This window comes from Anser anser, assembly GCF_964211835.1.
Source record: "Anser anser genome assembly, chromosome: 10".
Lineage (NCBI taxonomy): Eukaryota > Metazoa > Chordata > Aves > Anseriformes > Anatidae > Anser > Anser anser.
The window spans coordinates 11,881,733-11,907,755 of record NC_139730.1 but is presented as its reverse complement, the minus strand read 5'-3'; the positions used below and the strand labels follow the sequence as shown (position 1 = coordinate 11,907,755).

Here is a 26,023-nt window from a genome sequence, read left to right as displayed (position 1 = left end):
CTCTTTTTTACCTTCATCCTTGCCCCATTCTAAGGAAAGAGGAGAGAGCGCTGTGCCTGATGGGGACATGCCAAAGAGAGATGAAGCCCCAGATTTGAGGGCCTTTCACACGTTTCCCTGCTTTCTAAACCAGCTTTGATAGCTTTTGCATCTGGATCATGAACAGCTCCGAGTCACGTACCTCTGCACAGCTCAGGAACAGCACAATGAGCGTGGACTTTCTGATGGGACGAGAAGGAGAAGGTGCAAAACCATTTCAGCAACAACCAACCTGTCACCTTCTCTTTGTCAGGGCTCTTTGGGTTATAAGTGTTATCTTTTTGGGCTGCTTCCCAGTCTGCACCTTATGGCAGTAGCTGTGCTGCATGATACAACCGTATCGTGGTCACCAGTGTTTTCAGATGTTTTGTGCTCGTGGCTTGCAGGCTGGGCACTTGAACGCCCAAAACGCTCCAGACGTGTTTAGGTTGTGACAAATTTTTGACCTTTGATATCCGTCAATAGGGCAACAAATTCCATACATCGTGGAAACCCCCTGCCTTTGTATTCAGGCCTGAATTTTTCACTGCCTTTTGATTTCATTTCCCACTCCCTTGGTTTTGTGCTTTAAGACAGATGGGAAACTTCTGTTTATTATGTTTTCTTCATGCTGCTTTTTGTTTTGTATTTATATCACGTCTCTCCTGCTTCACTTCTCTGATATAGGTGGTCTCAGGGTTTCCATGCTCCCCTTCTGTAAGTTTTTCAAGCACCAGTTCACTCCTTCTGACCATCTCTTAATTTCACCTTATGGTTTGGGAAGCAATAGCCCCCTTTCATTCTCCTTTTTAGCATTTGGTATCCCTTACTGTTGACTGTAGCTGGATGTGGAGCAATTCCTAGTTGTTGCAAGACTTAGATTATAAATGTGGTGTTCTCCTTGGAGGAAATGAATTTAGTTCTGATGCTGAATGCAGAAGTGAAAATCCCAAGCATCATCTTTTTTCTCACTCATCCTGGAAATTGCAGAGACAGAGAAGAGAGAAATCACACGTGTTCAATGTCAGTTCATTATTCTGCACTGCATCCTTGTATACTGGCATAAGCAGTTCTTTCAGTGTTTGCACTCTGGTCAGCTGTAGGCAGGCAGTGCTTCTCTTTAATACTGCTTAGCTGTCTGATTGCTATATTTCCTTTAATTTTCACACATGAAGATGTTGGAAATTCTGCCACGTTCTGTTTACTTGGTACCCCAAATTTTACATGCTTATACTCCTCAAATAATGTCATATTGAATTCAGTAGAGACTTGGGCTGTCATTTTGTGTGCATTTCAACATCAGGACCCTCATTTTTATTTTTCTTCTACTTGAACATTGCAAATTATGTTTTGTGTCACAGCATTCAGATCAGTCTGAGCATTTTAAGCTCTCAAAAATGCCTTGCAAGCAAGAAAAATTCAAGGAGCCATCTCCTTGCCTAGCCACATCTTTCTAAATATTGAATGCAGTTATGAAGTGCACATGTAAGTATTTTTTTTCCCTAGCGAGAGGTGAGATGAAGTCACTGACCCCCTTCTCCCCCGAGCTTCAGCTGAGGTCAAGTCCATCTTATGCAACCTTGCTGACCGGGCTGCGTTAGCAAGCTCGCTGATGCAGCTATGGCAACAAAACTCCGCTCCGTCACTTTGGGTTACGTTGCTTGAGAAGCCCTTGTGTTTGTGCCAGCAGAACAACTCCCTCCGCTGACGCGTGGTGCGCGTCCCCGCAGGCACCCTGTCACCACGCCGGCCTGGCCGGAACAGCAGAGGAGCTTCTAGAGGCAAAATCGACAGGCAGTTGTCTTCGTGGGGGTGCTCGAGAGGAGAGCAGTCAGTAATTTCTTGCCTGATAGGGTTAAATATGGAGCTGCTGGACTCTGCAAAACCTGAGTGCATGCTTTTGGCTCGTTGCTCAATTCCTTTCGCTGAGTTTTGTGTTTGGGAGCTCAGAGCATGGCCAAAGCTCCACACTCCTCTCCAGCAAACCTGCACTGCTTCTCCTCCCAGCAGAGCAGGTTTCAGTGGGCTGGGGCTGGGAAGAGTAAGGCTGTAAGTTTTTCCTGGAAGTAACAGTGCCAAAAATAGGAATCTCTGGATGTTACTGCACTAGAAAGTTTTGTAGATCCTGGTGATGTCGATGGTTTATTTGGTTGTTTATAACTGACTCGCTGTCAGGGGTCCTTGTTGTAAGTGTGAGTCTCAAAAAGTTGGGTTTTTTACCCGCAGAACTGATATAATTGATGCTGGCAAAAGAACTGAGACCTGTGCTTCCATCAAGGAGCCAAGTGGACAACAAACCTTTGGCAGCGCCGTTTGTCAGTATCAAACCCTTCCCCGCCCAGCCCATACCTCAGGGTGCTGAGAAACAAACCTGGCTGTGAGATGGCTGCGGGGAGTCTGTGGTGATCCGTGAATGTGGTGTGTAAATGCTGCGATTCACCTTCCCGGAGCATGTTGTCCAGCAGCCAAGCACCGTGATGAATGATCTGTCACTCCCAGCTGCTGGATCAGGATGGAGAGATGCAGATGTTGTCATCCCCCAGGGGTCTGAGAATACCCTGCGTGTTGTCGACTCGCTTCTTACAGCACAAAAATATGGAAATTTCTTCTCCACTGTTAACCTCTCCCCAGCCACTGTCAGACAGGGCTGTGGTCCCACCATCAGGAAGGACAACGGGCTGTTGGTGGGATGCACAAAGGTCTCTCCCTGGAGCTGTGGTCCTGCTTCTGCAAGGCACAGTGCTCTTGGCAAGGCTACAGGGAGCGATGCCTGCCTTCATCCACATCCTCTGCTGCAGGATGCTGCTGGAGGGGCCACACGCAGACAGGAGACATGGCAGGTCGTTCCTTCTGCTGAGAAAAGCAATTTTGTCCACTCTTACTCAGGGATGATAATTTGGCAGTCCATGCAAGAGTCATCCAAACAGGCCTGGAGTTCCCAGGGGTTGCTGATTTTGGATACCAAATAAGTCCTAAGACATTGTTTCAAAAGAGCCCTGTTGAGAATGGGATATGACAGTGTCTTATACTTTAAAAAAAGGAAATTTTAATTTGTCTTTAAAGATAACTTAGTTTTAATTTGAAGTATAAACTGTAGCAGATTTTTAATTGCAAGGTGTTAATCTCTGGTATGAGAGTTTTTCTCTTTGAATGGCCTTATACATGTTTTGTTTCATCTTCATCTCAACCGTATGTTTGTTAAATGAAAACCTGATGTTGGTTTGCTATAATTCCTTCATCTTCAAGTGCTCTGTGGGGACCCCGCATCCATCAAAAAGGGCACAGACTTCTTCGTGGTACTTAGAGATGAAGGAATTTTTGAAGGTAGCTTTTAAGGATGTCTCCCAAATTCTGCAGAAAGACAGTTACTGCTGTATTGAAGATTAGTAACTGAAGCTTAAGAGAGTAAATTTAACATGTGCATATGGACAGCAAGAATGTTCCCCCAAAGCTGCTGTTTTCTTATGCACAATTTTCATCGTGTTCTGCAGGCCAGCAAAGGTCCAAGAAATTATATTGGTAGATCACAAAATCATAGTTATTTCTCCTGGACTGTGACTCCTTCTAAAGATAACCAAACTGATAACTGGAAAAATGCTAGGAAAAAAGAAATAAAGGGAACTTTTTTTCCACTTGTGCTTTGGAACAAATGCTCTGGTGTAGTTACTGCTGCGTATACGCCTGTCCTGAAATGAGAGCTTACATCCAAGCTCTTGTGGAAAAGGTTGTTCTTTGAGGACTTTAATCCCAATTCATATTTGGCCAGAAGTTGAACTGGGGATGGAAGGGAGGGAGCAACAGATGGACAGATGTGGGGAATAAATCCACGGCCTGAGAATGATGGGGAAAAATAGCAAAGAAGAGCACGTTTTTAGCCAAAATTCTGCAGTTGAGGAAACTGAGGCCAGGAGGTACATGATGTTTTGTCTCGGGTCACGCACACACTGTGGCAGAGCTGAAGAGGAGCCTGAATAAGTGGAGTTCTGGTGCAAGCATTAATCATTAGATAATTTTTCCCCAGCCAGTAATAGTAACAAGCAACTTGAAGTGTGAATAAACTGATAAACCACAGTATACTCAGTGGTATTTTTTGGTCATTTACTGAGGTCTATTAAGGAAAAACAGCTCGCATTGCTAATTAGTAATTTTGTACAAATCTTTGGATTAGCAGAACTTTTTAGGAAGAATTTCACAGCAACATCAGCTGTGCAGTTGCTGACCATCCCATGCAGAACAGTGTACACCAGCTGAAATGGCTTTCAGGAAAACGTGTAAAGCAGAGCAATGGCATGTGCCCAGTTTAGGTTTATGCAGACTTAAAGATCTAGGTGATTTTTTTGGGGAAAAAACCCACATGTAGAGCTCCTCTTTTATGGCTGCCTGGGTGCTCAGTGCTGCAGAAAGGACCTGTCCTGAGCAGGCAAAGCTGGGGCTAATGGACCCTGCATCCCATTAAGCAGCTGTCAGGAGCAGGCGGCTGATGAATGGTGCTGGCTCTCGTTACCATTGCATGCATCGCCGTCTCTCCCTCCTGAATCACTCAGGAAAAGCTCACGCTTGCTCAAGAAATACTCATTCTTCTACAGTTGGCGGGGTTTCCAAATAAGTATATTTTTTCAATGCCTATAGTTTAGCAGGGACCTGTGAAAGTCCTGCTGTTCTGCATGCCTGCCGTGTTCTGGTTGCTCCACAGAGACCTGAGATGCAAAAACAAATACAAAATTCATAACGCAGAGTTGTTGCTTATTATCGGGAGTTTTGTTCCAGTGGGTGGGATGTGTTCTGTTTTGAACACAGAAGGCTTTATCCTCCATACTTCACTGGGATTGCCGAGGGAAACTGTTCTGATTGCTCGCTGTTGTCTGTCAGCACAGCAGAGATGGAAGGGGTTTATGGGCTGACAGTCTTCCAAAAGAGTATTTTTACTGTCAAAAGCATCTGTTGGTCAAAATTGGGAAAGGTTTGCTAGGAGCACATCACCTCCTAGGTTTGAAGTGAGGTGTGTTTGCTTTTCAGAACAAAATAGCGGTTTCATTTCCAACTCTACCATTTTCAAAATTCTTCTACGCATGCACACCTGTGCATGCAATGGGTGGTTTTGGTGTGAAGCTGTATGAAGCCTCAAATACTGAATTCAGCATACAGCTTGATTGGCCTGGGGTGAATGCTGTCAGAATTTCAGTTCCTGAGATTTTGGGAAAAGCTTTTTCTCATGGCAATGGAAAATCGCCCTCCACCTTCTGTGTGTAGGTGCGACATTTCTAGAAAGATTTATTGACTCTGGGGATTCTGAAATCTGTTCCTTTAGAACACTTTCTACTTAAAAACAACTTGAAAAGCTCACTCTTCTGAGGTTCAGTTAAGTCATAAAACCAAGCCAAGCCTCAATCTTGAGCATCATTGCATGATTGATATTGAATACCATTGATCGTGATGTGACATATCTTGATTTTTTTTTTTTAGCAAAAATTTCATTGTGGGATGTCCCAAAGCTATCTAGTTCCTTGAAATAATATATGAAGGGTTTGTGCTAATTTTGGGTAAGACATGTTGGATAGTTGGAAGAATATACTTATTTTTTAAAGTTTGCACTCAACAGTAAAAGCAGAAGGAGCAATAAAAATGAATTGGATTGGTATAAATGTGCACATTATTAGTGCAACCGAGATTTTTCTTTTTTTTTTCTTTTTTTTTTCTCCAACTCTATCATCATAACATCTTACAATAGAGAAGTAAAAATGCAGCTTGGAGTGGTGATACTTTTTCCAACACATGGAATAACATGCATTTTCAATATCACTCTTTCGAGAGTGAGTCACAAGTTGTTACTTAAAAGCATATGATAAAGATTATGATTTTTATGAGCAGAGCAGTTCTACTTTCTTCCAGATGCGCTAAAATAATTTCTCCAGAAGACTTTTCTAGGTAATACAGTTGCAGATCCATCTTGGCGGAGATAACCTCTTACAGAAGAGCAAGGATCAGAGTTGTCTGGCAGAAAATAAATTGCTTGCTCTTTTTCCCCAATGTGAATCTGGGGACAGACCCTCATTTTCACTGTAAAGCTCCGTGGCTCTGCTGACGTGGGAGTGGTGATTTATGCTCGCTGGAGACCCCTCTGTTAGCCTTTATAGCACCAGCCATTAATATTGTTAGATACAGAAGGGGAGAGCCCAGTCAAGCAGGAAAGGGAGTTATACTGCTTTTTCCATGTAATTAAATGAATGTATTGTACCACCATTTTCTTTCAGTAATTTCGTGTGCACTTAAATGCTGTCATAGTAGTTTCCTGAAGTTGATGTTGCTGTCTCGTATGATGCTTTAACAGCAAGTCAGAAAAAGGAAAGCAATAAAAACCGATGTGTAGCATGCCATACATCTTCACTAGGCATGGTCTGCAACATAGCTAGCCTACCTCAGAGAGAAAGCAGGTAAAAATCAGAATTGTTTTTTATTGCAGTTTAAAGAAACGTAGGGTCAAAAGTGATTATTCTTTCCAAAAAGTGCCAACCCTGCTATCTGCGAAGCAATTTTAAAGATTGCTGCACCTGAAATTGTAAAATGCCATGCAGTTCCCTGTGATTGAAGTTGTGCAGATGTTCCAGTCCTGTTTTCTTCTGCATCAGAAAAAATGGATGACATATTAATGGAAGAGCGGGTTTGGTTTGCTAAATGATGCATCGCTTTCTTTGCCACCCTTTAGCCTTATGATTTTTTTTTACTTGCACCCAATATCGTTGTAACATCTAATTGTTCTTCTTTGTAGGAGGAATACAGAGCAGAAGGGATTAGCTGGCACAACATCGACTACATAGACAACTCTGGCTGCATAAACCTTATCAGCAAGAAGCCGACGGGCCTGCTCCATCTGCTGGATGAGGAAAGCAAGTAAGTGGGAGCCAGGCATGCTGAACCTGTCCCCGAGTCAGGGCTGATAATTGCTCTGCACGGAGTCCCACATGAGCAGGGCAAAGAAATGCTGTGCCTTAGTAGAGGGGAAACATCCAAAGGTGGTGTTTCTGCTAATGGTGTTTGACCTTCACCTAGGAAGAGTTTATCCTCGAGTCGTATCTCCTCTTGTGATTTTTCTCACAAGGATGCTCTTAGCCATCTGGGCTGATTTATCCTCTTAGGTCTCTTGTTTCCAGAGTGGTAACACGAAACAGTGAAGAATCAGCAAGCTAAGTCCCTGACAAAATCATAATTAAAATTATATTTCAATAATTTTCTCTGTTAGAGGGAAGGACAAAGGCTGCCTTTGCTTTGCTTCTATCTCCCTCTCTCAGGGGGGTAACAACATGAAGATGCTTGAAGTTAAACAGAGTGAATGGAGAATCCAAGCGTATGCACTAAGGCTGTATGGATGTTGTTATTCAGCTATAAGGTGGCTTCATCAATTCAATCCTAAATTTAAGCCTGAGTGAACCAAGGGCACTTTTACATAGGGATGGCCCTTCTGTAGGGTTTGATGCACATCAGGGATGCGGCTGAGAATCACACACTCAGGTGTTTGTTGTGAAATGCCCCCCCCTCATGTTGCAGGTTTATGTGAGGTTTGAGGATGAAGAATTGACTTGCTGTCATCAAGAGGCGGGGCTCACACTCTCTTTTTTCCTTCCTCTTTCCTATGCCAGGATCAGTTGGCCAGCTCCTGTAATTGAAGTTGCATTTGTAGGTAAAATGGCTCAGGATTTCCTTGACATATGAATTCCCCATAGACCTGGGACTTAGCATTCAAAGCCTCAAAACCAATGACAGAAACATTGAACTTCACATACATGCAGCTACCTCAAAGAATTTACATGCAATGGGGGAGTACAGTGCAGTATCCCTCAATAAATATATGCCTATTTATACTTTCATAAGTGATTTCAGACCACTACTAAGTCAATTAAGAGTTCTTCAGACACCGTGTATATCTTGTATTTGTATATAACCATTGACAGTATACAAAATAGCACTCAGTGTGTGTTTAGCATCTGCAAGCACTGAAGTGGAGGCTTGGAATATTTCTATTTAATATTTGTGGTCAAGGAAGAAGTGAAGTTCTTTCATTGTGTTTACAGCTGTCCTCTTTAATTCTTTCCAGCTTTCCTCAAGCTACCAACCAGACTCTGCTGGACAAGTTTAAGCGACAACACGAAGGCAACTCCTACATTGAATTTCCAGCAGTGATGGAGCCAGCTTTCATCATCAAACACTATGCAGGCAAAGTCAAGTATGGAGTGAAGGTCTGTCACCCAGCTGTTCCCCAGTGGTTGCTTTCATTTAAAGCATCTTGTTATGGGATAGAGAGCACCAAAGGCTCTGTAAAGATGTTTAGAAGAGTACTTGGCTAGAGAAAAGAAGCAGACTTTGGGAGAGAAGTGTTTGGTGAAAAGCTTGGCTAAAATATGCAAGGGGAAGGTGGTGGTGGGGATTGTGTCTTCCTGTTCTCTTCCATGTTGCAAACTCTTGGTATTTTGGAGAAGAATTAAGGACATGCACTCAGGCTGACGCTACATCCCAGCAATACATTGAAATTTGGTGTATGGTAGCATTTTTGGGCTTGGTTCATCTAGAGAACGTAATGTCTTTTACAGTTTCATCATTAGCCTTAGAGCATAGAGGTTATGTGAGCACAGGTCTCATCATCTCAGTGATGCAGGTAATGTTAAAATCCCATGCAAATGTTTTCAAAGTTGATCCCATTTACCTGCATGCCAACTGAGTTTTTAGCAGAAGGATTTTTGATGGGAAGATGAACTTGTATAAGAAACTGCATTGGTATTTACAATTGCAAATCTGTAATCATGCTTTTGATGCAATAATTACACATGAGAAACTTAAGCATCATCTCTGAGATGCTTCAGGGAGCAGTGCCTTGGAATAAAACATTTATTCTCTGGAGATAAAGAAGTGTCTGATATGGAGGCAGAAAAAAAGATAAAAGCATGACTCAGTAGCCCTGTTCCTTAATGTATCTTGCAGATATTCTTTATTTCACTCCTTTCTCCTCCTTGTTTCTCTTTCTCCCTAGGATTTCCGTGAGAAAAACACAGATCATATGCGTCCAGACATCGTAGCTCTCCTGCGAAGCAGCAAAAACGCCTTTATCTGTGGGATGATAGGGATTGACCCGGTGGCTGTGTTCCGATGGGCAGTCCTCAGGGCGTTTTTCAGGGCAATGGTTGCTTTTAGGGAGGCTGGGAAACGGCACATTGAGAAGAAAACTGGTAAGTGTGCCAATTTCCTGACTCTAGTGTATGTTTTCCACCAGCAGCATGGATCTGATATGTTACTACAATATTTTAAATTGCCAGACTGACTTATCAGGAGATAAAAATGACTACCAGAAATGTTTAGATAGCTGATATCCAAACGTTACATTTACAGTTGTGTTTGCAGTAGGATTTTAGCACTCTAAGAAAAGATATTAATTTTATTGCTGCTCCAACTTTTCTTTTTTTTTGTAGAATGCATGCATAGGAAATCCAGAAAGATTCAAACAGAAGCATAAAAATTATTCAGCAAATAAGGCAAATTCTTTTTAGTTAGGAGTTCTTTAGCTGTTAAGGTTACATCTGGAAGAAAATGGGACGCAATTCTTCTTTAGAGTTTTTCAAGCTGTTCACCCTTTGAGCTGAAAGAGAGCGTGTCTCTTGTCTAGCAAAATTCATTGCTTCGCAGTCATGCAGAACCACCTATCCGTCCTCATGCAGAACATGGGGGCATTAAATTAAAGGAAAGTAATGGTGCATCATCATGCTGTGGCAGGCAATACTTGGCTGTGCTTTTAGAACATTTCTCTGCATTAAAGCAATTTTGGAAAGACGGGTACAAGCTATTACTATTAATTTCCGCGCACAAGAGGGCTTGAAATTCATGATGAAATTAGAACATCAGCAGGGAAAGCGTCAGCTGAGTTAAAATTAAGCACAGAGCTGCCCCATTCATTTTCAGTTTGAGACATGGCGAGGTGTGCGTCAGGAGAGCCAAGGGACAAGAATCATAGATAGGGAAGCTGTTCAAGCAGGAAGAATAATTTTCTTGTTTGGGGAGAATAATACCAGCCTCTTGGTCAAATACCAAGAACAGCAGGAGACAAAACCGGCTTTCAGCTATTGAGGCTCTCCCCCAAACTGCTCCGGAGGGGAATGAGAAAGGACATTTCTCATGAACCTGTGTCTGCCTGGCACATCAAGGCGGCACTTCGACATCGGTGTTTTGCCATGCCAAAAGGAGGGTGGCAGGGACGTTTCACACCGCAGCCTCCCTGCGCACTGGAGCTTTCTTGAAGCTTCTCATTGGCACTGGGAGAAAGGCCGCTCAAATGAGCTGGCTTTGAAAATCTCAGTTTGCATTTTCCTAGCATCACCTCTTAATCTTTTACAAATCCCAGGCTGAGCTACAGCAAGCTGTTCAAGGAAATAAATATATATATATATATGTTCAAGCTCTGAAAGTAAGAGCTCTTCCCCAGCTGGTTTCAAGCTCTGCTTTGCTTTCTCTGCCTCTTGCTGTGCTTGTCTCCATAGCCAGCTTTCTGCCTTCCCAGCCTTGAGTTTGTGGCAGTGACTTGCTTATGTCTATATAGATCAATGTATAGATATAAATCAGAGTCCAGGAGGTTTTCAGACAATTTTGGAAAACTCAGTTCTTGCACCACCTTCTTTTTCCAACTAACCAGTACCCGGTAATGCTGAGATAATTTCAAGCTTTTTCTGGCACACAGTGCTGCTATTTTATCTGTCTCAGATAATTTGGACCACTTTCAAGTGTCATTGCCCCACTTTTTGCTTCAAAGCCTCTATTTTTTCAAAGTTAAAAAGACAGAAAAGAAAAAAAAAACACCAAGAATTCTCAAAATGACGGATAGATTAGGTTCACATTAAACTTCCTGATAATCCTCCGACAATTCATATGCTGAATTTCTGCCCACATGCAGGATGTTACTGAATAATTCCTGAACTGGGAAAGTGTCGTGGAAATTCACCATTCTGTAGACAGAAGTAATGGGAAGAGTTTGCCTAAAGCTTAATTCCTGTGATGAAGTAAACCTTAATCTGTCAGAGAACATCTCTTGCTTCCCCTTCAAGCAATGGCTGAGCAGGGGCAGTGACAGTGCCTGGGTCTCTGCAGAGGACGTAGCTGGTATAAAATCCCATCTGTCTTGCAGAAGCATCCCAAAGCAAAAGGCTTTCGAGGAGACGTAGTTGAGCAGAAGGCTTGGCCAGTGTCTAGGACTATCAACCCTCCTGCTCCCCAAAATAATGTTGAAAAGCCACAACATGACGCTTTGGATGGGGCACCTACGGCAGAAGGCATTTATAAATTATTAAAGAGTCATTTGGCACTAAACTTACCTGGTAATTGTTCTGGAAAATGCAGGCAACTGAAGACAGCATATGTTTTAAGTTTATTTTATTTTTACCAAACCTTACTGGCTTTAATTAGCCTGATTTGAATGCCTGAGTGCCTGTGAATGTGGAGCTTTTGTTGAAATTATGGTGGATTAGCTGAGAAGAACCTCACACAAATAACCTTGTACATTCACGCAAGTGTGGCATGCGTTATAATTTTATGTAATTTGTTAAAAGGCGTGCTGCCCAGCTCTTGGTTTCTGAAGCCCTGTCTGCTGCTGCTACAATCCATTGGGCAGGTGTAACTAATGAACAGAAAAATGCCTGAAGCATGTTGCTTTTTTTCAAGCCTCTTTGTATTCTTTTGTCTTCACCACAAATTGATCTGCACTGCTTCTACCTGTCTGAAGGCCTGTCCGAGTCATGCTTGCAATACCCAGTGGGGATTTTCGTGAAAAAAAAATCTGTAGCCTGTGCATAAGCAGCTTTTCAAAATTTGCTCTGCTTTCTTTTTCCATCAGCCTTTCAGTTATCTTCTCTGTGCCAGCAGTGCCAAGCGGTGCTGTAAGATCTGTGCTGCTGCAGGGATGACTGCACTTGCTTCCCGCTGTGTTTTTGGGGCTCTCCTTTTTCTTTTTCATGCTCCTAATATTCTCGTAGTACAGCTTTTAGCGACTGTGTGACTGTCCCTGTTAACTTGGAGGCGAATAGCAGCAAAGCAGCATAACTGCAAGCTTTCTTCTCCCCAAGAGATAGCTCTCAAGGTGCTGCCGACCCTCCGCAAATGAACCACTCCTTGATCTGGCCAGATGCAATTAGCTGAAGCGTGGACTCTTTCCATAGTTGGATGTTGTTATTATTATTATTTAATTTATCAGGGAGGATTGAGATAGTCCAAAAGAACTATACATTGGAAGTAGATTTGTTTTTAATGAACTTTGATGAAAGGAACATTATCAAGCTTTTTAGGAAAGAAATTTGGCTGATTGACAATATTTTGTGGTCTGCTATATCATTGCTATGAATTTATTATGCACAAAAAAAATACTTTTGCTAGGGAAAACTTAGAAGAGTTGGTGCTGTTCATATAAATCAGGCTATTGGGACTCCGAGCTTTCCCATTTGTTTTTTGCTGGAGTTGGGATGCCATCCAGCCCCATCGCCCAGCTGTCTTGTCATGAGGTAAATAAAGTTAAACTGCAAAAAATGATCGTGGAGGTTCCACTGAGCAGTAAGAAAGGGTGTTAATGGAGAAGGATGACCCTTGACAGTGTTCCTCTGTAAAGTTCAGCTCGGTCCTTTCTGATGTTTTAATGCATTGGTATAAATGCTTCCGTACGTGCTGGCACAAGGTAACTCCTCAGTGACCTCATCACACAGGAGCATGATGTATCTCGGGGGGTTCTGACTGCCTTGATCAATTAATTGAACGCCGACGGAGAGGTGCTGCCTGGTCGCAGTGTGGCACCTGCATAACCTCTCCTCCAACACGGGGCTGGAGCTGGGCCATCAAAGTCCTCCCAGAGATGGTTTCTTCCAGCTGCTGGCCTCAACCCAGCACTGTTTCTGTCTCCTTAAAAACAGTCCCACCTCAATCCAGTCAATGTCCCTTAAGGAATACCGAATCCTTGTTAATACAAGTAATTTCTTTTTTCCCTTTATTTGTCAATATCCGAGCAAAGCTCAGAACTGGGATGAGATGAGAATTAGAGGTGGCCGTGCCTGGAAGCATCTGTGCAGGAAATTACAGCTAACAGCTGGCAGAGGCACGGAAAGGATTTTGAATAGCAGTTAATAAAAGCAAAGATTTGTGTAATCATTTATTTTATGTCCAAATAATCTTGGAGTAATTACGAAGTTATTGTGCTCTGGCTAATAAAGACCGTACGGCGCTGGGGAGTGCTGGAGTTGGGATGCCATCCAGCCCCATCGCCCCGCTGCCGTGTCATGAGGTAACTGAAGTTAAATTGTGTCCTCGCTGCATGTGGTCCGAACTGCTGCAATTTAGGGAAGCTCTGATCCGGGCGCAAGAAGCGCGCGGCTCTCGAGCTCTCATGTCCCTCGGGCAGTTGGCAGCATTGTTCTTCACTCTCTCCTGATTTCTGCTTATGTAATCTTTCTCTTCTCTCCGTTTTTTTGTTTTTATTTTGCTTCCCAAGGGCATGATGATGCAGTGCCATGTGCGGTTTTGAAAAGTGTGGATAGTTTTAGCTTTCTCCATCACCCAGTTCACCAGAGGAGCTTAGAGATCCTGCAGAGATGCAAGGAGGAGAAGTACAGTAAGGCTCCACATCCCGCCCTTCTCTCTGATACCACACTCACACGTCAGGAAATGGAAACCAGGTGCATTTGGCATAGAAAGGGTGACAACACCCGAGGAGCCTTCCAGGACAACCTGCTGGTTGCCACAAGAAATTTTGAGCCCATCGGAAATTATTAGGCAGAGCTTGGAGAGTAAAATCAAACACAAACCCATGCCTCTTTAGACATGGGGTGGTTTTGCTAAGTGCTTTCCCTGTTGCTGACCTAAGTCAGGATGCTGAAGCTCGGGGTATTCTTGTTCTGTTGTTATCCCACGTCTGATATTAAGCCCAAAGAGCTGCAGATGCATTAGGAATATCTCTGCATGTGGCTTGATGCAGTTGAATTTGACTTCAGGCTTGCAGACAGATCTCATTCTGGTTTGATTTGTTTCTCGATTGCACCTCCATTAATTTCATCAGACTCTAAAAATAATGGTAGCTTGTGAAAGCACCAACGTGGTCTCCAAGGGCTTTTACTTATAAAGCATTTGGCAATGTTAAAAGAATGAGCAGGTAAAGATGCACTTGGTCTCCATTTCTGCCTCCTCACTCCTCTGTCATGTAATAAACTAGTTCTGCATGACAACACGTACACTTCTGCCTGCGCTACTAATTCCCAGGGCTGGACTTGTGTGGTGGGAGGAGAAGGGAGTCTGAGCATAACCTTGTGCTGTGGAGCTGGCACGGGGCCAGTCAGTGGCATAACACTGCGCAGGGACGTCCTGCTGCTCGTGAGCACGGTGCCACTGCATCACTTGAGAGGCCACTTCCAGCTGCAGACCCTGTAATTAGCAGTCGGAGAATAGGAAACGATGTAATTTTAGGAGTGGCCTCACTGCTTTCAGGGAGTGATGCAAAAACCTACAGGTGAACCTTCAGAAGTATGTGTATGTGTATATATATATGGATGTATTATTTCGTGCTTGCAGCTTTAGATGTATGATTTTGTGCCATTATTATCTTCCATCATTTTGCATATCAAAGCTTACAGAAATGCAGCATTGCTATATGCAGTCAAGGGCAAATTCTCTGCCCAAGTTGCTAACTTTGCCATCATTGCAACTTAGGCGTGAATGCAAAATTTTGAGGTTTGTTTCTGCAGAAATGAGCATGGTAAGTACAGCAGTTGCATGTTAACTCTCCACAGATGTGCAATTTCTTGCTAGAAACTTCAGATCAGGTTTCTCTTTTCTGCTTCCTGCAGCACTCGGGGAGCAGAGGAAGAATGCTAATTCTTAATTTAGACTTTTGTCTACCCATGTGATTTTTCCTGCAACTTCCCACCGTTGCTTTTATTACTACAAGGAAATACGAAGCAATGGAGCAAACACAGCAATAGATTTTCTGAAGTAGCATTGTGCTAAGTGTCCTTAGTGAAGGCAATTGTCAATTGAGCAATTTTAATTGCAGGTAAAGATGTGTAGGTTAGCTCAGCAGTATAGGAAATCTGTTTTGTTGTTGTTGTTTTTAATTTGCAGTTTGCTTGGGAATAAAGAGGGGATTCATACAGAGCTACTTTGAAGCACAGTCTTAAATTAATGTGAGGCAGGGAAGTCATATGTATATGGCTGTTGAGCTCACTGCTCTAAAACCTTGTTCATTACGGACTAGTCTAGTAGTCCATGCAGTTTGTGATACAGGTCCCTCAAATAAGAACAAGACATGGATCCACAAGCAACATTGCCACGGTCTTGTGAATTGGCCAAGAGCAGCTGACCTGACAAACGAGTACTTCATGTTCTCCTTTTAGAAATCATTCTGGTCTGCCCGTGCCTTGCCCCTCCCTGACCACGCTGGCCATTTCACTGGTATCTTTGTGTCCTTGTCTTCAAGAACAAGGCCCAGGGGTTAGACATCTCAGTTTAAGACCATGTCTCTGCTGGTTGATGCTCATGAGCAGTGAGCAAACTGGGCATTGTCCAAAGCTCTTCCCAGTGAAAACGTCCCTTAGGCAAATCAGTATATCTGAAACTACAGTTGAGGAAAAGGGAATAGGTTTTGGAGATGGGAATAATTTTGTTCCTGAAACATAAAATTGATCATCCTGCATCTGAGCTGGGTGCAGGGAATGAGTTGTTCCTACTCGCACCATTGTTCCTTGGCATGCAGCATATTAGTATGTACAACTTGTTAACCCATAATAATTTTACATAATTCTGTAAGCCATACACAAATCATCTGATTAAAATCATCTGATTCATAGGAAGCCCTCTCTGTTTCCCAGAAGAGGGGCTACATCAGTATGGCAACTTTTATTTGGCTTTGGCATGTATAGAATCATAGAATCATAAAGGTTGGAAGAGACCTCCATGATCATCTGGTTTGACCATCACCCTACTACCAATATCACCATATTATTATGTCCCTAAGCGCCAGGTCCAACCTCTCCTTGAACACCCCCAGGGATGGTGATGCCACCACTTCTCTGGGCAACCTGTTCCAGTGCCTGACTACTCTAGGTCTGCTTTTGAGAACCAAGGGGTGGCATGCTGTAGTCTTTTTGTTGTATGTCGAAATCAAGCCTCTTTAACCCAGCTTGTACCATTGTGCACCGTAACTTTTATTAATCAAAAAGTCACTTAAGGTGCAAAGCTGGCAGAATTACAATGCAGTTCTAATGCAGCTATTATCTGGAAGCCTGAAAGAACAAATCCCTTTTCCTGATCAATGCCAGGTGCAGATGCAGTGATATTTTGATGCAGCCTTGCCTTCGTAAGTTTGGTCCGACCTGTTTGGTTGGATGGTGACTTGGGATTTTTGTTTTAGGGATTTCTTTGGTGGGGAATGAAGGAGGGGACAGAGTTTGCTCCGAAAAGGAGAGAAAAAAAAATTTGCAGTACCAGTGAAAGCTCATTGCTTGTGATTGCTAGAATGGGTCACTAAACACTGCAAGCAAAGTGAAGTGCTTTAGGTTAAAGGAGCTTTCTGTGCATTAATGGGCAAGCATCAAGGCGTGTGTGCTATATAAAAAATAGACACAGCCAGACATTAGGTGCTTTCCTATTGTAAAGGTAACTGCAAAAAATAATAAGACAGAATTTTAAGGAGGGAAAAAAAATCAGCAAATAGTGGAAAAGTCCTCAAAGAGGAGAAGGACAGATACCTAAACAGTGCCTGAAACCACCCACCTCTAGCAGAATCACTGCTCCTCTGCTGGCATTGCAGTTCTCTGGGCTTGGGCCCCAGAAACAGAAGTCTGAAGGTTTATTATTGCAGATTTCTGACTATTCTCTTTTTTTTTTTTCTTGGGTTTCTGTCTAAAGAAGCAATTTGTACCACAGAAATGCAAGTCTTGAAAGAGGTATAAGAATGCACCTCTGATGTTGAGTAATGTAACAGAAAAAATGGCTTAAATTGCAACAATGAGATTTCAAAGAGAGCTTTAAACTCTAGGCATAGCTAAGCACTAGAATAGATTATCTGGCCTGCTTTTGAAAAATCTTCAGTTAGAGACTGCAAAACCTCCTGAGCAGGAATTGTTTCTGCCTTGGAGCAAGGGAAGCTTTAGATGGCCTGTGGCAGCACAGTCCCAATTTTTTTCACTCAGATTTCAAGGATATTTGGACACTTGCACCTTTAGACGTAATATTAACCAAGTGTACTGTTAGCTTTTTTCTGCCTGGTGTTCAGGCTCCATACTATAATGTCTCAGGAGGTGGAAGAGGCCAGCAGGTGTCCCGTTGGAGGGATGCTGCATGCTGAGGTTTGCTGGGAGCTCAGCTTCTCTTTGGGAACCAGCCTGTAAGGAGTGGATTGGGGCTGGCTCCAATCTCCGTGTGCTCACTTCTGTCTTCAGCTTCAGAAAAGATCCCTATGGCAACTCTTAGCTCAGAAACTGGGCTGTACGAGAGAGAAAAATGATAAATCTGGGCAGGGAATATGCTATTGTTTCTTCCTATTCAGCTACAAACTATATTTTAGACTTCTTTTCTGTTTAATTTTTTTTTTCTCCAGTTTTGTCCCACTAGAGAAGTGTCAGGGTAAAGGAATATACACTTTTCTTGTGTTTAAACGAGTGCTACAATGTTTCCTGTCTCACAACAGAGATTTCAAGACAGTTAAAAATTGCTTGGCTGTTTTCTTGTCAAATCCAAGCTTTGTGGGTCTTTAAATATCTGTAGTTTAGTGACTTGAAAGGTGTTTTGTTTTCTACAGAAATTGCCTTCTGTCATTGTAAATGCTTGGTTACAAAACATTTTCACTTTGGGGAAGGTAACAGACGAAACATCTGCTTCTGTAGCCTTCCTTGGCTATTTCTTATGTATGGTGCTCTAAAACTACCCCTGTCAAAGGATATAGCTCAGTAACATCTCCTCGCGCAGCACGACTTGCTGTGCACATCCATACCCATTTATCTGCAAGAGGGGAAGAAGCATGCAAGGAAAAATATTACCATTTCCCTGCAGTGATCTGAATACCCGTCTTTCTCCAAGCACCGTATTTATAGGCAGGTATTTTGCCTGTGTAAGCAACCACGCTGTCCCATGGGCAGTGGGGACCTTGTGTTACTGTTTAGGAGTATTTTGGACGTGCAGGAAATGGGTGGCCAGTCCCCAGCGTCACAGCAGCGCTTCCTTCACCCCTTTTGCTTACAAGCCAGGACAACGTGTCCCTAACATGAGGTGCGTATGTGGGAGGGAAAGCAATATGCTTGAGCAAACAGTGTTACTCATAAGGATGATGACTCGGGGGCAGAGAGGTACGATGTAGTAGATGAAGGGTATGTCAGCATCCTTGGCACCCTTGTTTGTATGCCCAGCATGTGCCATGACACGTACATACTCCTCCTCGCTGTAGTCAACACTAAGCTATGGCTCTGCTAATTGCATTCTGGTGAAGAGCCAGGTAGAAACTTCTCTCTTGATGTGCTGCTTTAGGTATTACCCGGAAAAGCCCACGAACACCGCTCTCAGATCTCCAGGGAGTCAATACCATCAACGAGAGGACCCAGCGGTAAGTCTCTTTGCTTTTACATTGCCACGGCATGGAAATGTCAGATGGGAGAGCACTGTCGGTTGTTACAAATGACTGTATTAATGTTTCTCCCAGCATGCTTATTAATTTTGTCTTCTCTTCATTCTCGTGCTGCCATGTGGTCATAGCGAAATATCTTTATGTGACTTAACAGCAGGCACAGAAAGCAACTTTCCTCAGTCACAAGGCAGAAGTTGTAGGGGGTCTGATGTACAAGGTGGTAAGAAGCATGCAAAAAAAAAAAGAGAAGTGCCAATATCAAGGAAAAAATAATTAAATAGTTTACTGAGCATCTTGATTGCTTGGAGCTGCGGACATCCAGGTGTGCCTTCATGGCTGCTCTGAGTTTCATGAGAAGCACAGAACAAGTCCAGAGGATGCTCACCAAACAACATGGTGCCTGCATCTCAGTGTATTGTTTCTTTTGTGTGTGTGTGACACAAAATAGCCTCCAAATATCTTATGAAATCTCTGGTTTAGTTACTTTAATGTCAAATGGCCAAGATAGAAATTACAGAAAAGCAAGAATATCTAGGGGAACAAAAGGGCCTGTTATTGTCTGTTTTTGTTTGTCTGTTTTGTTGAACACATGCCCTCGGAATTTCCCTGAATTTCTTCCCTTTGAGAGAGGTGGTATGAGCATACTGCTGATCATGCACGGCACCCTGCTGAAGGAGCACTGAATATTCTCAAACAACAAGTTGGCTTATTTTGTGGCCAAAGAGGATGCTATTTCTGTGAAGTTGTTACCAAAAAGGACTGAGCCATTCAGACAGGAACGTCTTGCTGCAGAGTAACACCTTTTCTACAGGGAGCAAGGCAGGCTGGTAGAGGATGTGCAGCTGTAAAGCTGATACGTGATCCTTTAGGAATTCAATCCATCCCTGCAAATTTGTGACACTTCATGGCTTTGTGCAGAAATCCTGCTTTCGAAAACAATCTCATCCTCTGGTGGAAAGGAGATTACTACCTTGTCTTTCCTTATGCTAGTCTTTCCCACCTCTCCTTTTGTTTTTCCTGCTGCTACAGATCTGATCCGTTGGGTTACATAGAGCAGGCGTATGGCAGCATTTGAAGCAGAGAAGGTTGTTGTCTCCAGAAATGATGGTTCTCTCTTTCTAGCTTCTCTGGTTGCACAGGTTTCCCTAAATGTGATGTAACATGAAACTTTGTCGCTGTGAAGATCTTGGGTAGATAAGAGGCGTTCTGCAGTTTCTCTAGCTGCAATCTCGCAGCAGTCTGAAGGAGGATGCTTATTGGAAGAAAGCCTTCAGATGTGATGTTGGTGCTTGGATCACGTCTCTGGAGTAAGACGGGGCTTTTCAGGTTGTACAGCTCCAACTTCAGGGCCTGTCAGCGTGGCAGTATTTTCATAGCCCAAAACATTTTAATTATCTGGAGATGTTGATAGCACATCTTGTAAAGGCCGGGGAACTCCTACTGTCCCAGGGAACAAGGAGGATGTATTTGTTTACTACTCACTGTGGAGTTCAGTCTGTGGTCAGCTGTATTTATTTGGCTTAAAACAAGCCAGCACAGCCCACAAGTTCCCTTGAACAGCCAGGATCAAGGGTAGCAACTGCTGTGCCTTCCGTGTCTTCCTTCCTTCATCCTGAGAAGTTGTATCCTAACAATAGTCAGGACAGACATTTATTCCTTTGACAGACACGTTTGCAGTGACTGGCAGAAAATGTATTTTTAAGGGCGTTGTAACGCCTATGTTTCTCCCGGTGAGGTGGTTCAGCAGTATGGGCCATAATCTTGGCATCCTTGGGTGATGCAGCCTTGGGCATCACGAGTTACCAGTCCCCAGTCATCATCTGTGCCCTTTCCATCTGAAAGTGCAAACCAGAGTGTGATGTGTCAAGATATCTTTAAAATCCAGAATGGACTTTTGGAGTAGGCACGTGACTTTAATACCTTTTATTGTGGGTAATTTTGATCTGAAGAGGTGTGAATTACACTTTGGAAATGTAGGTTTTTTGTTTAAATTGCACTTGTCAGAAAAGAGGGGCTAACTACAGAGATAAAGGTAACACCTATAGAAAAGAGATTTACTTTAAAAGCCCTGCTGATTGATTAGCCCTCATTTCAGAAGTGCAGAGTTGTAGCTTCCTAATACTTCCCAACAGATAAGCAGGTGAGTGATTTACAGAGCTAAATTAAGCAGAGGAGTCCTCTTTTAAAGACATCTCATTATCATGTGGTGGCTGATAAGTCTGCCTTGTACATCCAACCCACAGGATAGCCCCGGGCTCTCGTCTAAAAGCAAATTTCAGGCATGACATCATGCAGGAAGTCATGGGGAGGGCTTAGCGAGCCTTGCTCTCTCTTCTGATCTCCTTGGAAGAAAGTGGCCGTGTGGTTCACACATGCTGCGACGTCAGCGGGAGGAAACCAGGCTTCAGCAGAGCATCGGGGAGCCGGCATGCCTTGGAAGTGCCTCCAACGGCCACCGAGTAATGAAAGCCATGCCATCGCTAACCAGAAGCGCTTGGACTGTCTGTTTTTGTGCAGCAGAAGCCGTTTTAAGTTCCTTGATGTCTGCACAGCATGCGGGGAGGCAGGTGTTGATCAGTCCACCTTGAAACAGTTGGTTCTGCCCGGTGAGATGATTGCCTTCCCAAGCACCAAGACAGCTGTGCTGGTCACTGTGTGGATTCATCCCAAAGTGTCCATAATAAAGAGGGTTGTTCTCTCCTCTGTTTTTTTTAAACTTCATGGAAATTCCTAGGGTTTTCTTTTTTTAGCCTCATTCAGAGTCCGTATAACTACAACCTGTCTTAAGCTAGAGAGTATGTTATGGTTGGCCAAATTAATGACAGGTTGTAGATCCCAAAAGTGGCCATTGAGGTTTAGGGGAACTGGTCAACTGGTAATGTTTTTTCCCTGCAAGCAGGAGGCTTTGGGGACCTTAGTTGTGAAGGTAAAGAAGGTGGCCTGGAGACATCACTTGGTCATTAAAGCTTCTCACTGGCCTTCCTTGCATTGAATGGGACGCTTAAAAAAAAAAAAAAAGCAGATCCTTGAGTGCTCCATCACAGGTTTGCTTTGCTGTGATTCATCCTTTCTTTTAATAGCAGTACATGTCAAAATAAAGATTTAATGGAACTAGGAAGGAATTTTAAAAGCACTGCGGCAAGGTAATAAGGGGACTTGGACTTCAATATTATGTTGCTCCAAGGATCTGGCTATAGGCTTTGAGCTGGCTGAATTAACAACTTTACCTGCTTAATTTCTTCTTTCCATGTGGCACTTGATGATATTTCCCCTTCCTTCAAAACAAGACTTGAAGGCAAGTAACTGCTTCATTGCTAGATCTCAGAAGTGATGCCCGAGACCCCATTTAAATCAACATGTCCATCAGCATCTTCATAACCAGAAAACTGAGGCTGCATTACTGGTGTCCTCCGTGTGCTGGGTCTCTTCCTATTCCTGTATCTCCAGGGGTCTTGCAGACCCCACATCCCTCCTTAGACCAGCTTACAGCATTATTTCATGTGGCGGTTTCTGCAAGGCTGGTACAGAATTACAAAAACAAACAAAGTATTGCAGCCCAGGGAGAGGCTTTGTGTAACCCCAGGCACTGGAGGGAGGCTCCTCTTGGCCTCCGCAACCCTTGAAGTTATTTTCCTTGACATGAAGCTTTGTCAAGGCTTTCCCTTCCTCCAAGGGAGGAATTTGGTTCCTCTCGCCATCCCCTTCAGTCCTGCTGCGAGCCAGGGCTGCCAGGGGAGCGTTCCTGGGTACCAGCATGTCTCAGCTCCACGGCAGAGAGGAACGAACTGGGTGAGTGGGTGGCGTGATGGTTTCACAGTCGGGTACCACTGAGCGATTCCGGGCTGACCCCTCTGTCCTGCTGGGACTGACATCCTCAGCTTCTGGAGAACAATTAGTTTATTGCAAATGCTATTTTCTTTTTCTTTTCATAGTGAAAGTACTGCATGAATTAGAAAAGACAGGGTCAGCAGCAGCAGCATCTAAAGTAGTGAATGCTATTAATGACAGCAAGGCTGCTAAGCAGAGGTCATAGCCTCGTATTCTTCGGGCCACCAGAGTATCTGCAGAGCCAAGCATTCTGGCATAGAGCACAGGAAGTTATCCTGTTGACAGATAGATCCTTTTATGAATACTTGAGTTTTGGAAAATGCTTAACTAGTCAGTCACTTCACATGCTGCATCTGGCATCGCGACCTCATCATTTGGGAGTGAACAAATGGTGAAAAGAATAAATCGGTGACTGTCATTTTCTATTGTTGTTAATTTTATGATCTTCCACTTTAGAAAGCAGTGGTGGTTACTAAGTGAATGCTCCGAAAGCTTTTTTCTGTCCTAGAACCACCTTTTATATATGTTCCTAAACCTGCATTGACTGCCCTGTTTGGCGTTTCAGGGATGCCTACGCAGTCGGCTGGAATGGCCGGATGGGGATGAGGCACAGCAGGCTCGCCAGCCCCAGCTCCTTCCTAGACAAAGATGGGATATTCGTGAACACAACCAACAGCAAGCTGCTGGAAAGAGCCCACGGCATTCTCATGTTAGTGCAAAAGGAGTGGATTTTGGCTTTATTTCTAGAGTATAGTGAGTAGTATGGGTAATAAGAGGAATGTAAATAGCCAAAACAACAACAACAAAAAATTCAAGTTTCGAGTGGACTTGGACACAGTTGGGTCAGAGCGACCCTGGTATGTTTTATGCGTCTGATTTATTCATTTCTTATCGTCCATTTATAATGACAGACACAGGAAGGTGGTACGGGGAAGCAAGAGAACGGATGAGTCTTGTTAAACCAGTCTAAAGAGATGACAGTGATGTTATGCAGTAACATTTTTTAACATGATATCAAAGTTTCCATTACAAATGAGATGTGGAAATGATGTTGATGAATCAGGCTACAGCCTCATCAGAAGTTTCAGAAAATATCACCAGGGTGCCTGGAGGTAACATGCGGCATGAGAAAGCAGGGTGGTCAGTTGTTCTGTGATGCCGCTCCCTGTTCTACCCAAATTACCAGTCAGCCCTTCGTTCCTGATGTAACAGTTTGCTTTAATTGAATGCCTTCCTCTCCAAGCTGTGGAGATAAATTTGGAAAACTAGTTTGCAGCTTGCGGAAGGAACCTCATTTCAGTGCAGGTTGTAGGAAGGAGTTTCTAAAGGGGATTTTGAAGGGCTTGTTTCAGAAACTTGTATTTTTCTGAATCTTCTGTTATTGCTTGTACAGTGTCACAGTAAAGAAAAAAGAAAAAAATTATTTCTAAATGGTAGAAGTTGAGCTGTCCTATTGTAATACCGCAATGGTAACCATACACGCTCTTCTGCAATTGCAACATGGATTAATCTGAGCCATTTATTATCTCCCCAGGCGAAATAAGAACTTCAAAGCCAAACCCAGTCTCCCAAAGGTGAGAGAGAAGCAACGTTTTGACCTTGCCAGTCCCTGGGTTAAGGCTGTAGGTACAGTGTTGAGATGCTTATGTGTGTGTAAGGAAGGTGGCTGTGGCTGCTTTCAGGACCATCGTCATCTCTGCTCTGTTTTGCTCTGTTCAGAGTTCTTTAATTTCTGTAAAACCAAAGGATTTCTGATTTCTGCTGGGAGAGGACTGTGTGAGCACTCACACCCTCCTTTCTCTGACCTGCTCAGGCTCCTTTTTTCCTCCTGAGGGAGGAGTATGTACATGCTGGGGAAATTTGATAATTAAATCTCTAAAATGAGCAAGTAGGTTATGCAAGATGGCTGGTACCTGACAGACAAAGTTGTTTCCATGAGGCCTACCCAGTTTTGTCTGAAGAAAATCTCAAAATTTCCACCCTACCCTACAGCATGGCTGCATGCTGTGTGTGACTTAGAGTCCCCGTAATCTTTTAATAGCTTGTCTAATTCTCAGGTTCCCTCCACTTTGGATGCATTTACTGTACTGTAAGACAAGAGATGCTGAGAAATCTGTTTTAACTGGAAGAATAATGGTTTTCGTGGTCCCTGCCTGGCTTCTGATAAGGATTTTACTTGCAGAGGGCTCAGGATAATGGCAGAATGAAGCAGGCTACAGCTTCAAGCAGGACTAATATGTGCCCAAAACTTCTGTCTTGCCCATTACTAAATGATCTCTGGATAAAAAGAGCGGCTCGGCACAAATTGCCCTGGCAGGCTTGGTGCAGCCCAGACCAGAGCATCCTTGTACTAAGACCCATGTAACTTCTACGCAGGCAGATATTACTCCTTTACTCCTTTGATTGACATTACAGATTGTGCAGTTATGAAATAGTTTTCGGTCCACCTCCGTCTTCTGTTAGCCCAAAGCACTGACACTGGCTGCCCTTTGTTCTCAGTTTTGATTTCTGCCTCTCCAAAAGGATGAGAAGGAACAAAATTTAGTTTTATTTTCCTACATGCAAATTGCACCAGGAGAGACACAGAAGCAGTTAATAAATGAACTCTTCATTAATAGTGAATGAATTGGGTGTGATGAAGCAACTGTTTCATAGCAGTTACAAGGAAAGAGGCTTTCAGTAGGTTTTGTGGGCTGATGCCTTCATGGTTCTGGCTCACTCAAGTGAATTTCTCTGCTAGTTCTTGCACAATGTGCATTTCAAGCAGGCCCAGTCCTCCTGTGGACTTTCTCATACCCCCACACTTATTCAAAGAGGAGATACTTGTGCCCTGCTGGCAAGCACGTGGTTTCCATCCATGGTTTCCTGTTCAAAGGAATGAAGCCCCCGGGCTTGCTAATTATGGCTGATGTCTCATTTTCTATATGCGTGTGATGAATTATTTGCAGTGGCCACAATTCAAGACTGTTGTTAACATGCCGTGAAAATAATCAACAAAGGGTCAGCTTTCCAGCGATGTATTTATGTTTGTCTGCAACTGCACGTTAGTGGGTCAGAAAGCCAAAATTCACATGGTCAGAAATGCCCTTGGCAAGTCCTCGGAGACCAAATAGAGCAGGCGTTTTCAGCTGTTCCTTGATCTTGATGTTTTTCATTGAGATGAAATAGGATAGGGTGGTTACCCTAAGGAAGCCCTGCAGAGGGTATGAAGGGGGGCATAGCATGGCGGTAAGACCTAGTTTTATTTATAAAGAACAAACTAAGCCCCTCTCTTTTGCAGCACCTGCTGGACGTGAAATCTCTGAAGCACCTGACCAACCTAACGCTGCATGACCGCATTACAAAATCCCTTCTCCATCTTCATAAGAAGAAGAAACCACCCAGCATCAGTGCCCAGTTCCAGGTAATGCAGCACCCTGTGTGGTTTTGAATAATAGGCAGATACCTGCTCTGGCTCCCCACAGGAGCACTTGCAGGCACAGTGCAGTCCCATCTTCACCACTATTTGTTTAGGACATTAATTCAGCTAAAGATGGGGTTTGGGGAAGCTGGGATGGA

The 26,023-nt window shown here is 43.5% G+C and overlaps 1 protein-coding gene across 15 annotated transcripts in view; it reads left to right on the top strand.

Annotated features, from left to right (window-relative positions):
• The window catches only part of MYO9A (myosin IXA), a 188,244-nt gene that overhangs the window by 124,859 nt on the left and 37,362 nt on the right, over nt 1-26,023 (top strand). For 10 of the 15 annotated variants that reach the window (XM_083850489.1, XM_083850488.1, XM_083850481.1 and 7 more), the window contains 8 exons: nt 6,785-6,906; nt 8,108-8,249; nt 9,038-9,233; nt 13,520-13,639; nt 18,541-18,616; nt 23,031-23,174; nt 24,000-24,039; nt 25,746-25,868. In XM_083850489.1, the coding sequence (XP_083706615.1) occupies nt 6,785-6,906; nt 8,108-8,249; nt 9,038-9,233; nt 13,520-13,639; nt 18,541-18,616; nt 23,031-23,174; nt 24,000-24,039; nt 25,746-25,868 (963 nt within the window). The remainder of the gene's footprint in view (nt 1-6,784; nt 6,907-8,107; nt 8,250-9,037; nt 9,234-13,519; nt 13,640-18,540; nt 18,617-23,030; nt 23,175-23,999; nt 24,040-25,745; nt 25,869-26,023) is intronic. The other 5 variants (XM_083850482.1, XM_083850479.1, XM_083850478.1 and 2 more) reach the window with 1 other exon arrangement.